At 61.5% G+C, this 15,749-nt stretch overlaps 2 protein-coding genes across 2 annotated transcripts; both read left to right on the plus strand.

Moving 5' to 3' along the window:
- Positions 1-4,447: 4,447 nt before the first annotated feature.
- LOC308535510 (left-right determination factor 1-like) lies at positions 4,448-8,974 on the plus strand. Its single transcript, XM_081114428.1, has 4 exons — positions 4,448-5,246; positions 6,236-6,482; positions 6,640-6,882; positions 7,827-8,974. Exons 1-4 carry the CDS (start codon positions 4,997-4,999, stop codon positions 8,188-8,190), a joined length of 1,104 nt encoding a protein of 367 aa, XP_080970554.1. The 5' UTR covers positions 4,448-4,996; the 3' UTR covers positions 8,191-8,974.
- A 91-nt stretch (positions 8,975-9,065) lies between these two features.
- Positions 9,066-12,936, plus strand: PYCR2 (pyrroline-5-carboxylate reductase 2). Its single transcript, XM_081114429.1, has 7 exons — positions 9,066-9,321; positions 9,505-9,575; positions 10,456-10,635; positions 10,731-10,952; positions 11,168-11,260; positions 11,412-11,575; positions 12,385-12,936. The coding sequence occupies exons 1-7, from the start codon at positions 9,255-9,257 to the stop codon at positions 12,548-12,550; spliced, it is 963 nt and encodes a 320-aa protein (XP_080970555.1). The 5' UTR covers positions 9,066-9,254; the 3' UTR covers positions 12,551-12,936.
- The last annotated feature ends 2,813 nt before the right edge of the window (positions 12,937-15,749 follow it).

A 15,749-nucleotide genomic window follows, 5' to 3' on the forward strand; every position in this document is an offset into this window, starting at 1 on the left:
TGACCGGGAATCGACCTGTGACCTGGAGGAGGCCTGCTTTAAGCATCCTCAGTCCTATAATTTCGAGCCTCCTGCAGTTTCACTCAGGGCATCGGCAAGGTAAAATCTCCAGGGGAGCCCTAGACGGTTTGGCTCAGTGGATAGAGTGTCGGCCTGTGCACTGAAAGGTCCCAGGTTCAATTCCCATCAAGGGCACATGCCCGGGTTCCGGGCTCAATCCCCAGGGTGGGGCGTGCAGGAGGCCGCCGATCCATGAGTCTCTCTCATCATTGATGTTTCTATCTCTCTCTCTCCCTCTCCTTTCCTCTCTGAAATCAATAAAAATGTATTTAAAAGTATCTCTGGGGGAGAAGTCTTCACATTAAAAATCCCTAACAATATGGGTTTGTAACCAGCACGGGCTCCGCCCACCGTGGGGAGCCTGTTGGGGAGAGAGGTCTGGTTTGGGCAGCTTTATAAGTAGCCTCCCCTCCCCCCTCTGAGGTCAGGTCAGAAGAGGCTGTTTTATGGTTTTTCTGCTTTTCAAGCCCACCCTGACCCCACAACTGACCGTCCAGACTCCCCACCCAGATCCACACTCAGAGGGGAGGCCGGCTCCCTGCTCTGCATGACAAAGGGCAGCTGCCTCCTCCCGAGGACTGAGCCCCTCGGAAAAAGTGCCCCAATCCACACTCCTGGCCTTCCTTTGGCCACTAGCTAATTGCCCAATTATTTTATTTCCCCCAGCAAAACGTCAAGCCGCCTGGAATCCACATTCGGGGCGGGAGCCTGTGTCCGGGAAGCCACAGGGGTCTGGAGATTTGTCGTGTCTGTCTGCTTCTCGAGCCTCCCCTGCCTGGCCCTGCCCTGCCCGGCCCTGCCCGGCCCTGCCCGGCCTGGCTGGTCCCCAGCTCACCTGGCGCTGCGGGCTGCCTCCCGCCAGCTTCTGGGGTCGGGGAGACTGTGCGCTGGGAATAGCTTGGGGTGTGGAAGGAATTTGGGGCTGGGAATCGGGAGACTCGGCTTTCTGCAGACCCATCCACTGTGTGAGCTCGGGGACATCTCCCATCTCAGCCTCCGTCTTAGCTCTAAGCGCTGGGGGCAGGACAATGGCCTGATAGTCCATTTCAGCTCTGATTCTACAAAGAATCGGATCATCTGTACAGTAAGTCCTCACCTGAAGTGGTGGATCGCTTCTCAGAGAAGCAGAACGGCGTAGAAGGAAACCAATGTTCCCACAGGCTCATCGGTAGAGACAAGTTAAATTCCTAAGGCGCTCCGGTCACAAAAACATCCCCAACCTTCTAAATAAAGACCCCAAACACTTGTGTAAAATTTTTTTTATTTTATTGATTTCAGAGAGGGAGAGGGAGAGAGAGAGAAGCATCCATGATGAGAGAGAACCATGGGTTGGCTGCCTCCCGCACGCCCCCCACTGGGGATCGAGCCTGCAACCTGGGACCCTTCAGTCTGCAGGCGACGCTCTATCCACTGAGCTAACCGGCCAGAGCAGGAAGTGATTTCTCCCATCAGCGTTACAATGAGATGGCAGCCAACCAAACCACGTTATTGGATGACCTGCTGTAGCACCATTTCCCTCTGGTTCCCCTAAATTCACAGGGAGAAGGGGGAGGGTCCGACACCTGCTGGGCAATCCCTCCGGGGTGCTGAGTGCTCCCAGGCTCCCCCCCCATTAAGTGAGGTCCCCAAGACTGGGAAGGGCTCTCATTTTCCCAATGCTGGGCCGCTTGCCCAGGCTCTCAGGGCCCCTGGGACCTCCTAAGCACGGGGACGAGAAGGCCAGCGGCAGGCGGGACTGTCCTCAGTCAGGCGCTGGGAGTTGGCTGGGCAGTTCCAGTCCCCACTGAGGACACAGCTCTGGAGGGGGCTCCGTGCTGCGAGGCCAGCCCGGGAGCGTCCGAGAGAAATGGAGGGGTGACGGGGGGGTGATGGGGGCAGGGGTTAGGGGGGCCAGAGACTCCAGTGGAGGAAGGACCTTCCCCTTGACCTTGTGCTCTGGAGAATGAGGTTTCTATGTAGCCGGTCAGTTACCCCCAGTGCAGAGGGGCTCCTGGCCACTGGGGACTCCCGTGGGTCCTCAGCCCCGGGCATCTCCTCGGTGGGAGGGAGCCTCGTGGGGGCACATGCTGGTCGGGGAGCAGCAGCCCCAGGGCCCGGCCTCCCTCAGCCTGGTGACCGCAGGTCCCTGCCGGAGCCAGTGCGGAGCCTCCCAGGCTCCCAGCCCCAGGAGCTCACGGGGGTCCAGCCGCTGGGGCCTGTCGAGGGGCCGTGGCTCGCAGAGGGCAGCCTGGGTGTTATATCCTCGGCACCACCCTGGCCAGTGATAAGCCACAGGGCTTCCTCTCCCGCAGCGCCAGGGGTGGCGGGCTTTGCATATTTATGGAACACCAGCCCGGGGACAGCTCCCGGGGCCCGGGTCGCCTGTCAGTGGGACACTTCTGCACCTTTTGGCCTGACTTGAGGCCCAAATGTTTGCATCCAGTAAGTCCTCTCCCTGCTAATCATCACTTGCAAAGAAAAGCAACAGCCGCCTTTTGAAGAAGGCTCCACTTGTCACAGAGCGAGGGGGGGGCCTGCGTGGGCGCTCCCGGAGTTCCGGAACGGGCAGACTCTGAGATACGTGCCCAGCTCCATGATGGGCTCTGAATTCCTCCTTGTGAGTCACACAGATTCCCTGGCAACAGAGGAGGGAGAGGAAAGGGCAGGGGGGCAGGGGAGGTCACGATTCTGTCTTCCCTGAGGTTCCCCTCTTGGGCTCAGCTGTCAGCATTCCTCTTCCCTTGTCCCTGGTATTCGACAGGACCCGTTTCCTCCGCTCCGAACAGCCCTAGCTCTGGCGCCTCCCAGCTGTGTGACCCTGGGCGAGTCAGGTAAGGTTCTGTGCCCCAGTTTCTTCATCTAGGAAATGGGTACAATAATGGCAAGCGGTGAGGATAAAGAGCTAAAGGATGTAAAACGCTCAGAACTGTAAGCACCGTTAGCCACGATGACTCTTATCGGTGTTAATATTATTCCTCCCCGTCCGCAGTTTCTAAGCCCCTCCCCCCCCACCTCACTACTAAAACCCCTCAATGTACTTGCACATGTGCACATGGGGGCAGTTTGTGTCTGACGTCCCTGGGCGCATGCGGGGGAGACCCGGCCCTTGAGCACCCGAAGGTTCTCTCTGCCTGTGCCTGGGATGTGTGGGGAGCACAGTGGCAGGGGGGTGACACAGGACACCTAATGGGAAGGGGAAGCAGGGGTGCTCCCGCCTCCCGGGCCCCTTGGCCCTCGCCCGCACCCTGTCCTCCTTCACCATCATCGCTCGCCTCCCACGTGACGGAACACGGGCCGGAGGAAGGAATTCCTCCTGCACGTCCGTACATCCCCTGGGCCAGGAGGGACCCTGGGGCACAGGTGACCTGCCGAGCCCTCCACCTGCTCAGTGAGTTGTGGCAGGTTCGCCGGATGCTCTTCTGACTTTGCATCCGGAGGAAGATCACGTTCAGGGCGGGTGCTGACACCTGCCTCCCAGGCTGCTGTGAATCCATGTCCAGAGCCTAGAACGGTGCCTGGCACACAGCGGGCTGCCCTGGGTGTCGCCCAGAGAATGCGGTGGCCGGGCAGGTAATGACGACGGCGAGCGCTTATATGGGCTTACTGTGCCCCAGGCACTGGGCTCGGCGTCCTACACGTGCTCATCCGTTTACTCTTCCCACCAGCCCTCTGCAGCGGCCCCATGACCATCGTCCTCCTTCAGAGGAGCACACCGAAGCCATGAGCAGTTAAGGAACTTGCTGGCAGGTCGAACAGCCAGCAAGCAGCCTATCTGAACCCAGCCAGTCTAAGATGTGTGTTTGAGCCTGGCCGGCGTGGCTCAGTGGTTGAGCGTTGACCCATGAACCAGGAGGCCATGGTTCGGTTCCCAGTCAGGGCACAGGCCTGGGTTGCAGGCTCGATCCCCTGTGTGGGACGTGCAGGAGGCAGCCGATCCATGATTCTCTTGCATCATTGATGTGTCTATCTCTCCCTCTTCCTTCCTCTCTGAAATCAATTAAAAAAATATATAAAAGCAAACATTGGTTAAAAAACTGTGTGTTTGAGGAGGTACAGGGGGCTCCCGCCCACCCCGTGTGCCCAGTACCCGCGACTCTGGACAGGACAGGACTCTGGGCAGCTCTGGCCTCTGCTTTCCAGGTTCCTGTCCCTTGACCGCTGTCTGGGCATGACATGGGCTCAAACTAAGTGTGGGTAGTGGGGCCCGCAGCCAGGCTCCCTGCATAATGCTCTGCCTGGAAGATGCCATGCCTGCAAAGACACTGCCGAAATCTCGGTCCCTGGCACTTCCAAGGAGCCGAGCTGCCAGATCCCTGTCCCGACAGCATCGCGCCTCCTCCTGTCCCAGGGGGGACAAGGACCCCTGAGGCAGGTGGAGAGGTGAGGAGGCGTTTGAGGGGACTGGAGATGGAGGGAGAGACGGGGGCTTCTGTGTGATGTCCTGCATGGGCCTGGCCGGAGTGGGCAGGGATGCAGGTGTGTTCCCTGCGTCCCTCCCAGGGAGCACCCCGACACCCAGGCTGGTCTCCAGGAAAGAGATGTAAGCGGCTGAGCTGGCTCGAGGGCCTCACCTTTCACAGTGTAGACCGGCTTTTCCATGGACGAGGACTGGGCCAGGGCCAGCGGAATTCAGCAGGCACTAAAGTTATCACTGAGCCGCCAGACAGCAGCGGCCAGAGGCCCAAGCCGGGGTACAGACGGCCTTTGTGCCCTTTCTAGACAGCCCCTCCTCAGGCCCAGGGACCTGTCTGGCTGATGAGCTCCCAGGAGGGCGAGGGGTGTGACCTTCCTCCCTCCCTCCCTCCCTCCCTCCCTCTCTCCCCCCCTGTCACCACCCAGGCCCAGCCCAGGGCTGCTATAAAGCTGGCCCAGCCTGGCCCTGAGCACGCCCAGCTGGGACCCTCCTGGAGCCTCCTCAGGGGCCACATCCGCTCTGCTCCTCCTCCCAAGTGGCACCATGAGGGCCCTGTGGCTGTGCTGGGCACTGTGGGCGCTGGCCCTGGCCCGCCCCGGGGCGGCCGTGACCGAGGAGCAGATCCTGGGCAGCCTGCTGCAGCAGCTGCAGCTCCGCGAGGTGCCCGCGCTGGACCAGAGCGACGCGGAGCAGCTGGTCACCCCTGCCCACGTGCGGGCCCAGTACGTGGCCCTGCTGCAGCGCAGCCACGGCGTCCCCTCCCGTGGGAAGAGATTCAGCCAGAACTTCCGAGGTGAGGCCCTCCCTGCACCCTGGACCGTGTGCATGTATGTGTACATGTGAGTGTGCGTGTGCATGCGTGTGTGCGTGTGCATGTGCTAAGACTGGATGTGCTCATCTGGGAAGGCTGTCTGGGGCCCCTCTCTGGGCCTGGGGCTCTCCCCCTCGGTGCCCACAGACAGACCCCAGTACCCCAAGGTGGGAATCCTGACCCTCAACATCTCAGCTGGCCCGTTAGTTAGCTCAGGGCGCCAGGGCTGCCCCTTCCTGTTAATGGAGATGGTGACAAAGGGGGCCCAGGGTCACAGGGCAGTGAGGGGGACCATGGCCTGTAAGGAGGGCAGGTCTCTGCACTGAGGTCCCCACCCCGCGGGCCAGGCTGGACCCTGCCAAAGCCACAGCGTCAGAGAAGAGGAGGGTGGAAGGATGAGGCTGAGCCGATGGAAGCAGAGGTGGGGGTGGGGTGGGGGTGGGGGTGGGAGAACCCAGGCTCAGCTCAGAGGCCTGGGGAACGTCGGGGTTCCTTGGGGTCTGTTTTCGCATGGCCACTGATGGCCTGACCTTGAGCAAGTGGCTTGAAATCACTGAACCCGTTTGCGTCTCTGCACCCATGAGCAAGTCTGTCCTCCCTGCCAGTGCTGGGAACATGCACAAGTGTCGCTGTGGGTGGGAACAAGGCGGGGGACCTGGCAGATACTGTAAAGTGCAGTTACTCCGCTGTCAGGGATGCAGGGGCCTGAATCCTACTCAGCGCCCTCCTCTGTGGGCCTGTGCTCACCCCCTCCGCACCCAGTGCCCCCAGGTGAGGATTCTGACCCTCCATGTCTAGCTGACCCCAACGCTCAGGGCCCCAGGGGTGTCCCTTCCTGCCTTGGAGGTTGTTATAAGGACATCCCCCAGGCCCCAGGGGGATTTGTGGGTAACCAGGGAGAGGGAATAGGGCCCCCCTCAGAGCTGCCTCCTTGGCTGGAGAGGCCCTGCTGACGCCGCTGTTGTCCCCAGAGGTGGCCGGCAGGTTCCTGGCGTCCGAGGCCTCCACGCGCCTGCTGGTGCTCAGCATGGAGCGGCGGCTGCCCCCCAACAGCGAGCTGGTGCAGGCCGTGCTGCGCCTCCTCCAGGAGCCGGTCCCCGAGGCCGCGCTCCGCAGGCACGAGCGGCTGTCCCCTCGCAGCGACCGGGCCCGGGTCACCATCGAGTGGCTGCACGTCCGCGCCGATGGCTCCAACCGCACCGCCCTCATCGACTCCAGGTGGGGAGGTTGCCCAGGGGTGCTGGGGGGGGGGGTAGAGGAAAAGGGGAGGACAGGGGGGGCCAGGGGTGTCTATCTCGGGGAGAGGGATGGGAGGCGGTGGGAGGGGCTTCCCCGGCCCCCACCACTCAGCGCCCGGGTCCCGCGTGTGTCGCAGGCTGGTGTCCATCCACGAGAGCGGCTGGAAGGCCTTCGACGTGACCGAGGCCGTGAACTTCTGGCAGCAGCTGAGCCGGCCCGAGGAGCCGCTGCTGCTGCAGGTGTCGGTACAGCGGGAGCACCTGGGCCCGCTGGCCTCCAGCGCCCACAGGCTGGTCCGCTTTGCCTCCCAGGGGCCTTGGGACGGTGCGCAGGGCGAGCCCCAGCTGGAGCTGCACACCCTGGACCTCGGGGACTTCGGGTAGGTCCGGGGGGAGGAGTGGGGTCACCGGGTGGGTGAGCATACAGCCCAGGAGGCCAGCCATCCCCACTGCATGTCCATTTCTAATGGTGAAACTTTTTATTCAAACATTTTATTGAAAAACATCTTCAGATATTTTCAGTGGGTTTTTAATGTTGTCATTGACACACATTATTCCAGGCATCTAATTTCATTTTACCCTTTTCCATGATTCTTTTTTGTTAAATATGTTTTTATTGATTTTTAGAGAGAGAGGAAAGGAAAGGGAGAGGGAGATAGAAACATCAATGATGAGAAAGAAACATCATCCATTAGCCACCTCCTGCACGCCCCCTACTGGGTATCAAGCCCACAACCCGGGTATGTGCCCTGACCGGGAATCGAACCAGTGACCTTTTGGTTCCTGGCTTGACACTCAACCACTAACCCACAGCCAGCCAGGCACCCATGATTAAGTCTTTGAAAACTATTAGCATGAACTGCTGCTAAGTTGAACAGCTTTCCCCTGACATCCTGGATTCTTCATGGAGTCCCAGGCCTGCGGAATCACACAGCCTGAGTTCCATGGAGCGCTGCCTGCCATGGCTACAGGGCCTCTGGCATGTCGCTTCACACCTTTGGGTCCCCGCGTCCTCAGGGTCATAGGGATAATGCTGGACCCGCATTGAGGTGTATGTCAGGATACATGCAGGTGCCAGCTGAGATGGCATGTGAAGTCCCTCGTTCAGTGCCTGGCATACTAGGAGATCTTTAACAAACAGGAACTCATTTATGTTTTGGATGTTTATTCATTCACCATTTATCACACACATGCAGCTTTTTTAACATCACGAGGGATGCATCGTACGTCTCCCTCCCAGATGCCCCACTGGGCCCCGCCCTGGGTCCCCTGACCTCAGCCCTCCCAACGGACCTCTGACCCCGCCTCTCCTTGCCCCCCACAGAGCTCAGGGCAACTGTGACCCCGAGGCCCCAGTGACCGAGGGCACCCGCTGCTGCCGCCAGGAGATGTACATTGACCTGCAGGGGATGAAGTGGGCCGAGCACTGGGTGCTGGAGCCCCCGGGCTTCCTGGCCTATGAGTGCGTGGGCACCTGCCAGCAGCCCCCGCAGGCCTTGACCTTCAAGTGGCCGTTCCTGGGGCCGAGGCAGTGCATCGCCTCGGAGACCACCTCGCTGCCCATGATCGTCGGCATCAAGGAGGGCGGCAGGCCCCGCGCCCAGGTGGTCAGCCTGCCCAACATGCGGGTGCAGAAGTGCAGCTGCGCCTCGGACGGGGCACCCGTGCCAAGGCGGCTGGAGCCATAGGGCGCTGGGCATGGCCACCGAGGCCCCTGACTACACACGTGCACCAAAGCAGGTGCTAATGTAGGTTTTAGTTTTCTACTTAGCAAGTCATCCCCTGTCCCAAACAGGGCCCCTATTTTACCTTTCGGCGTGTTCTTCCATTCCTTGTCCCTGGCACCCTAAGCACTTACATGAGTAACTAATGCCGCTTGTTGCTGACTGGGAAATCCTGGCTCCTGGCTAGCCCGTGTGGCTGAGCCTGGGCAGACCGTGGCCTGGGAGCTTCTGTTCCCTGGGAAATTCTCAACCGACTTTGGGACATCACACCCTAAGATAAGAACTGGGGAAAGAACCCATTTACTCTATTCCATGATGAATTAAAACCAAACCCTAAGACCCCTCTGTTCACCGTAGGTAGGGAGGATGTCTGAAAATGAACCCCATCTCCCAAATATGGAATCATTTTGGACTTTTGCAAACATACCCGGGTTCCCCTGCCAGGGCGCTTGGAGGGAGGAGGAGGGACTCCGGCCAGGGGCGCTGCACGGGGGAGCAGGACACCTGTTTCTGGATAGAACCGGGCCCCAAGCTGTGACGTCATCGCCCGCAGCCCTAACCTCCCCCTCTCCTCCGCCCCCCCACTACTCCGCCTGCCCGCGCATAGTTATTCCCCCCGTTTTAGAGAACTTCTCACCAGTTAGCACCACACGCATTTACGTTGTTTTATTATTATTTAGAAAAAAAAACATTGAATGTAGATAATACGCAGGAATAAAAGTGGTTTCACTCTGCGTCCACGCAGCTCATTTCCAGTATTTACTCCTTTACAGAGGAGGCGGGCGCACAGCCGCGATCCGACCGCGGATTGGCCCGCCCCGAGCTCCCGGCCGAGGATTGGCTGCCGGGGCGGAGCGGGGCGTGGCCACGTGCGTGCGCGCGGAGGGTGGCGGGATCGGGGCGGAAGCGGCTGGATCCGGCTTCCGAGGCGCCGCCCGCTGGGTTCTCCGCCCGCCGCCTCCCCTGACGGCGTCTCCCGCCCGCGTGGGGCGATTCCTCCGGCCGCCGGGGGCACCGAGCCCGGGACCATGAGCGTGGGCTTCATCGGCGCGGGCCAGCTGGCCTGTGCCCTGGCGCGGGGCTTCACGGCCGCGGGTGAGCGCGTGGCGGCGGGGGCGGTGCGCGGCGGCCGGGGCGCTCCCGGCGTGGGGGGCGTGGGGGCCGAGCGGGGCGATCGGCGCTGCTGGAGCCTCGTGGGTTTGGGTTCTGCCTCCCCGCGGGGAGCACGGGGCCGGGGTGGGCCACGGCCCCGCAGCTGAAGAACCCCGTCTGCTGCAGGCATCCTGTCGGCTCACAAGATCATCGCCAGCTCCCCGGACATGGACCTGCCCACGGTGTCCGCGCTCAGGGTAGGTGCGGCCGAGGGGTGCGGGGCCGCGGGGGGAGGCCCAGGAGGGTGGCCTGAGGCGCTGGAGCCCCCGAGCTGGTCATCAACCAGCTGACTACCCCCTCCCCCCCCCAATCTGTAGCATCAGGATCCTCCGCCTCCCCCCAGGCGAACAGACGGGGATTCAAATGCAGGCACTGGGGCGGTTAGATGAATAGAGATATTTGCGCATGGAAAGCATCTGGCTCGTAGGAGGTGCCCAGCAAATGTGCGTTTGTCTTCGTGGACTGTCTGCGTGTCCTTGAGGCACAATGAGCCTCAGTTTCCCCTATAAAAATGGAGAGCGCAGTAGCCACTTTGCTGAGTTAGTGAGGCAGGAAGGAGCCGGGCATGGTAGCTGTTCCTCTCTCTGCAAAGACCATTCCCAGTCTTCAGCCCACACCTGGGCCATGTGGGAGGGGAGGACCAATGAGGCAGATGACAGGCAGGGTCTGTGCGGAGGATGGCTGATGCTCCCAGCACCAGAGTCCCGCAGGGAGGGGTGCCTGCAGCCCGCCCTGGACCACACGGACGCCAGATGGGTTAGGGCCTGTGTCACTTCCCAGCCCTGGAGATTTCTTACCTGGCACAGGGGGGCCTGGCCTGGCAGACGCTGGTGGAGATTTGGGACGGCCCCTGGTTGCCATGGAGACGCGGGTCCTGGCTCTGCACCTGTGCTGGCTTGCCCAGTAGCAGCATGTGCCAGTGGGGTTAGGGGCAGACCCTGAGGGACAAGGCAGGGCATTCCCCGGGCCGCGGCTGGCAGAGGGGTCTCCGCAGGGGTTCAGCTGCTCCCTGGGAGGGCCTGTGCCCGGCGAGGCCGCCCGCACCCGCACTGTGAGCCGGGCAGTTTCCTCCCGCAGAAGTTGGGGGTGAACCTGACCCGGAGCAACAAGGAGACGGTGAGGCACAGCGACGTCCTGTTCCTGGCCGTGAAGCCGCACATCATCCCCTTCATCCTGGACGAGATCGGGGCCGACGTCCAGGCCAGGCACATCGTGGTCTCCTGTGCCGCCGGCGTCACCATCAGCTCCGTGGAGAAGGTGCCGGGCTCAGCTCCCGTGCCCGGTGGGCGGGGAGCGGGGCTGCTCGCGGGAGCCGTGGCCTGGCAACCCCCTCGCCCCCTTCCTCGCTGCAGAAGCTGGCGGCCTTCCAGCCGGCCCCCAAGGTGATCCGCTGCATGACCAACACACCCGTGGTGGTTCGGGAGGGCGCCACGGTGTACGCCACGGGCACCCACGCCCTGGTGGAGGATGGGCAGCTCCTGGAGCAGCTCATGAGCAGCGTGGGCTTCTGCACGGAGGTGGAGGAGGACCTGATCGACGCCGTCACGGGGCTCAGCGGCAGCGGGCCCGCCTATGTGAGCCCTCACTCCCTCACATAGACTTCCTCAGCCTCCTGGGGACGCGGAGCAGGCTGGGCTGGCAGGCGGGGGCGGGGCGGGGGTGCCCCCACCTCTGGGGAGCTGGTGGGGGACACTGGTCCTGGGCTCTAGCTCCAGTCATCAGGGAAAGCAGACCCTCGGGGGTGCCCTTGAGTGCCTACTGCCCCAAGACTCACCGAGTGTCTCCACAGGCGTTCATGGCCCTGGACGCGCTCGCTGACGGTGGGGTGAAGATGGGCCTCCCCCGGCGCCTGGCGATCCGGCTGGGGGCCCAGGCCTTGCTGGTTAGTACCTTCCCTCTGCATGTTCTGAGCCAGGGCATGGCCTGGGGGCGGGAGGTGCCTTGTGGGTCAGTGAGTTGGGGCAGGGCGTGGTGGGGAAGCTGGAGCAAGGCCTGGGAAGGTGTGTTCCTCTCACTTCCCGCGTGTGCTCCAGGGCGCTGCCAAGATGCTGTTGGACTCGGAGCAGCACCCAGGCCAGCTCAAGGACAACGTCTGCTCCCCCGGCGGCGCCACCATCCATGCCCTGCACTTCCTGGAGAGCGGGGGCTTCCGCTCCCTGCTCATCAACGCCGTGGAGGCCTCCTGCATCCGCACACGGTGGGTGTCCCTCCTCCGCCCAGGCCCCCGTTCCCAGCCGGCCCCTGGGCTGGGCAGAACCAGCCGCCTTTGGTCCCATTCGCCGTGTTGGACCCTGTGCTGTCCGTAGCCAGCACTCCGTAGCTGAAGGCTTGCAGGCCTTACGTCATTTAGTTCTCCCCACAGTTCCACTGTCGGGATCAGCTTTGATTGGTGGGTGAGGAGGTGGAGACTCGGACAGTTCTCCACATGCCGAAGGGCTAATCAGCGATGGACACAGGGTTCAGCTTCAGGTTCATGACTTCAAGCCCTGTGACTCTCCACACTGTCTCTCTCCCCTTGTGATCACAGATACACTTGGTGCCCTACATCTAGGTAGTAACCCATCGTTAGTTAAGGAGCACGTCTAGCCCTCACAGTTTGGCTCAGAGGGTAGAGCGTCAGCCTGCAGACTGAAGGGTTCCGGGTTCGATTCTGGTCAAGGGCACGTACTTTGGCTGCAGGCTCGATCCCCGACCCTGGTTGGGGCTCTTGCAGGAGACACCCACTCGATGAGTCTCCGTCACATTGATGTTTCTCTCTGTCTCCCCTTCCCTTCCACTCTCAGAAAAATCAATGGAAAAATATCCTAGGGGGAGGATTAACAAAAAAAGAAAGAAAAAGAGCACGTCTGAGAAGGCGGGGGGAGTGTTTGGTGTGTTGGGCTTCTATTTGGGGTGGTATCCAGTCAGCAAGGGTGGGAGTTACTAGTATGTGGGTGGGGAAGCCTTGAGCCGGTCTGGCTCCAGGTTTAATGCCTCCCTCCTCCTCCCCTCTCGGGCCGTCTCCAGAGAGCTGCAGTCCATGGCCGACCAGGAAAAGGTCTCCCCAGCCGCCCTCAAGAAGACCCTGCTGGACAGAGTGAAGCTGGAGTCCCCGACAGTGTCCACGCTGACCCCCTTCAGCTCCGGGAAGGTCCTCACCAGGAGCCCGGCCCCGGGAGGCAAGAAGGACTAAGGTAGCCCCGCCCCTCGGTGACGGGGCCCTCGCCCAAGGGGCCGGGCAGGCCGAGGGCAGGCTCAGCCGTCTTCAGATCCTGGTGTGAAAGCTCCTTAAATCTGTTCAGACCAAGCAGCCCTCGGTGGCAGGGGCGGTAGATGCTAGAAGCCAGGTGAACCCCGCACATTCCCACTTGGTCCCCCCACGGGAGCCCAGAGCAGCGTCAGTGTGGTGCCACGTCGAGGTGAGGGGCGCAGCACACGACAAGGGCATCCTCTTTGCATGAGCGCGAGCAGCTTGGAATTGTCCGCAGCAGGAACGCACAGGGTGACTGTGCTGCATTGAGGAAGTATGATTCGGTCCCGCCAAGTTTAGCCGCTTTAATAAAGTTTTATTTTTTATTACCCCTGCTTTTCTGCTTTTGCTCTGCTTAGTTGTAAGTCATCGTTCTAGGGGACTCGAGGCCCTGTGACTGTGGGGAGCACGGTCTAAGGCACTAGGCCTGCTGACAAGCTGCCCAAGGCGACAGGAGGCCACCCCCTTCCAGGCCTAAACCCACCCACATACCTTTACTGAGAACCTCCCAACTGCCAGGCCCTGGCTGATGCCTTGGTGCGCACACGGGGCTCAGACGAGCCCTTCCCCTCGAAGCTTCGCCCAGGTCTGGCCGGGGCCAGATTTGACTGAAGGTGGCTGTGGCCCCCGTCCTCCAGGGCGACGGGGAAAGGGTCCCCTCTTGGAAAACAGTTCTGGTATCTCTTCCTTAGATCTCAGGCCTGCCCTCCCAGCGCCCTCCTTCTCAGTGGGCTGGCTGGCCCTGGGCTGGCAGTCAGAGCCAGAGGCTGGCATCCCGGAGGAGGTCCACGGCCCCAGTGTGCCCGGCTCCGGGCAGAGGGTCCAGAGCTGTGCAGTGTCTCCCAGACGCCTGAGCCTCGGGAAAGCAGCTGAGCGCCCCCTGCAAGCATTTTAGGAGAAAGGCTGCTGTTGGAGGGTAGCGCAGCGTTTCGAATAAACACACGCTGAACGCTCCCTCCCTCGTGCCACGTGTCCCGTGAGGCCTCCGTGCACCCCAGTCAGCAACACCCTGGCCTTGTCCTGAGTTGCACAGGGGCCGAGGACAGATGTGGACGCGGAGAGATGAGGAAAAGACGGGAAGGGAGAGGACAAGGCAGTGCGAGGAGAGGGGTAAGAGGGAGGGGCTGACCCCCCTGCCCCTCCCCAGCCTCCTCCCCCTGGAGCAGGCCTCAGTCCCCATTTCATAACTCGCTCCTCTCAGCACCCCAAAGCTCGGTCCCCACTGCGCGCAGTAGTTACTTTGGGGCAGTGGGATTGCGGCTGGCTTCCCACTTGATTATTTTACTTTCAATTGCCGGTTGCCATACGTAGATACCATCTCCATAGGTAGAAGGTTAAAAAAATGTCCCCACTGCCCCCCATTGGCCACGCGGGAGCACAGACACCCCAGGCTTCATCCGTGTCCCTAGGTAACCGTTGCTAAGCAGCGCTCGAGGGGCGCTGGAGAGCCTGACTGCACTCCCCTGCTGTCCACAGCCGGGAGGCCCTGCCACAGCCCCCCCCCCCTTTCTGCAGCCCCCACACTGCAGACGGGGGCGGGTGTGAGCAGCTAAGCAACTAGGGGAGCTGGGTCAGGACCCCAGCCTCCGGAGTCCAAGTCCTCCTCCCGGGTTCCCTCCCAGGTGTCTCAGAGACGGGCACAACAGGCCCCAAGGGAAGTTGGTCCTGGAGGCCCCGCTCTGTCCCGGCCCCACTGGCCAGCTGCAGGGGGAAGGCTGGCCTGCACCACTAGAGGGCGCCAGGCGCTAACCAGTGAGGGCCCCAGGCCCACCAGCGGGGCTACAGCAGCCAGGGTGCGGGGTTCTGGGGAGTAACCCTACCCAGCTCTGTGCCCCGCGTGCCAGCTGGGTGCCCTGCGTGCCAGCTGTGGCAGGTGATTCGTGTGTTCACAAAGCAGAGCAGCTTAGCGTTGGTTAGTGATGGGGATCTTTTTTTTGGGGGGACAGCGCTTCCCGTCTGCCCTTCGCCATCCTCTCGGCCATCCCAGGAGGGCAAGGTGGGCGGCCACCCTCCTGGCTGCCCCCACACCTGGGCCCTCCCGGGCATCCAGGGCTGAGGAAGAGGAGTCTCATGGTCTCCTAGGTCGTCTGATGGGTAAGGCCAGTCTTGCTCAAGAGGCTTGAGAGTCAGATGTGTCACTGGTACTTGACCTGGGGCTACCTACCTACGTACCCTCCAGGAACTTACCTGCAAATGAGGACAATGGCCGTCCCCACCCCACCTGGAGGGGCTGAGCCGGGATCAGGAGAGCTTAGGGGCTGGGCTGCTGTCTGGCGGGAGGGGAGGATGGAGTGAGGAGGGGTGTGGAGACCGTGGATTTTATGGGCATCGCTAAGGAACTGGGGGCTCAGAGAAGGGGGCTGGGAGGGCCGGGTGAAGCCAGAGCTCTGGTCTGAGTCACGCGAGCCCTGTCCCCAGGCATCCCTGGCTCCAGACCCGGTCCTCAAAAAATTTATTTTTTTATTTTAGAGAGAGAGGAAGGGAGAAGGATAGAGGGATAGAAACATCAATGAGAGAGAAACATTGATGGGCTGCCTCCTGCACGCCCCCTACTGGGGATGGAGCTGGCAACCTAGGCATGTGCCCTGATCGGGAATGGAACCAGGGACCTGTTGGTTCATGGGTCGCACTCAACCACTGAGCCACACCGGCCGGGCTCAGAATCTTTTAAAGGAAGGGAAATGGAGAGGAAATGCATGTATTGAGCTCTCTTTCCAATCTTATTACCCTCAGCTCTTCAAAACGCTCCCTGTCTGGACCCCAGACATACCCTAACTGTACGCTCCCCACTGTTTCTGTGCACCCCATTGCCTCCCCTGGAAACGCCGCCTTGCCTTTCTGGCCTCTCTAAGTGTGGCAGATCCTCGCCTCCCACCTAAATCCCGCCCAGAGCGTCTGCCCCTCAGCCAGCGCGAGAGCCACCACCTGGCAGGACGGGGGCGGGGGGCGGGGGGGGGGGTGCTGCGGGAGAACAACGTCGATTGTTAAATTGAATGGAGCTGGTTGTGGCCTGAAGCCAACATTCCCGGGTGTCCAGGGAGACAGGTGAAAAGCCGAGATGATTGTCAATGGATGTGTGTTTATTTAGATCTTACTACGGGCACATAAAATGCCATTTACTCATGTGTCAGGACCCTCCGTG

Source organism: Myotis nattereri, assembly GCF_964212035.1.
Source record: "Myotis nattereri genome assembly, chromosome: 20".
NCBI classification, from domain to species: Eukaryota; Metazoa; Chordata; class Mammalia; order Chiroptera; family Vespertilionidae; genus Myotis; species Myotis nattereri.

Coding starts and splice junctions, on each gene's coding strand:
- PYCR2 (XM_081114429.1), top strand. CDS start 9,255: ATGAGCGTGGGCTTCATCGGCGCGGGCCAGCTGGCCTGTGCCCTGGCG. Junction 9,322..9,504: donor GCGGGGCTTCACGGCCGCGG/GTGAGCGCGTGG, acceptor CGTCTGCTGCAG/GCATCCTGTCGGCTCACAAG. Junction 11,576..12,384: donor GCCTCCTGCATCCGCACACG/GTGGGTGTCCCT, acceptor GGCCGTCTCCAG/AGAGCTGCAGTCCATGGCCG.
- LOC308535510 (XM_081114428.1), top strand. CDS start 4,997: ATGAGGGCCCTGTGGCTGTGCTGGGCACTGTGGGCGCTGGCCCTGGCC. Junction 5,247..6,235: donor ATTCAGCCAGAACTTCCGAG/GTGAGGCCCTCC, acceptor TGTTGTCCCCAG/AGGTGGCCGGCAGGTTCCTG. Junction 6,483..6,639: donor ACCGCCCTCATCGACTCCAG/GTGGGGAGGTTG, acceptor CGTGTGTCGCAG/GCTGGTGTCCATCCACGAGA.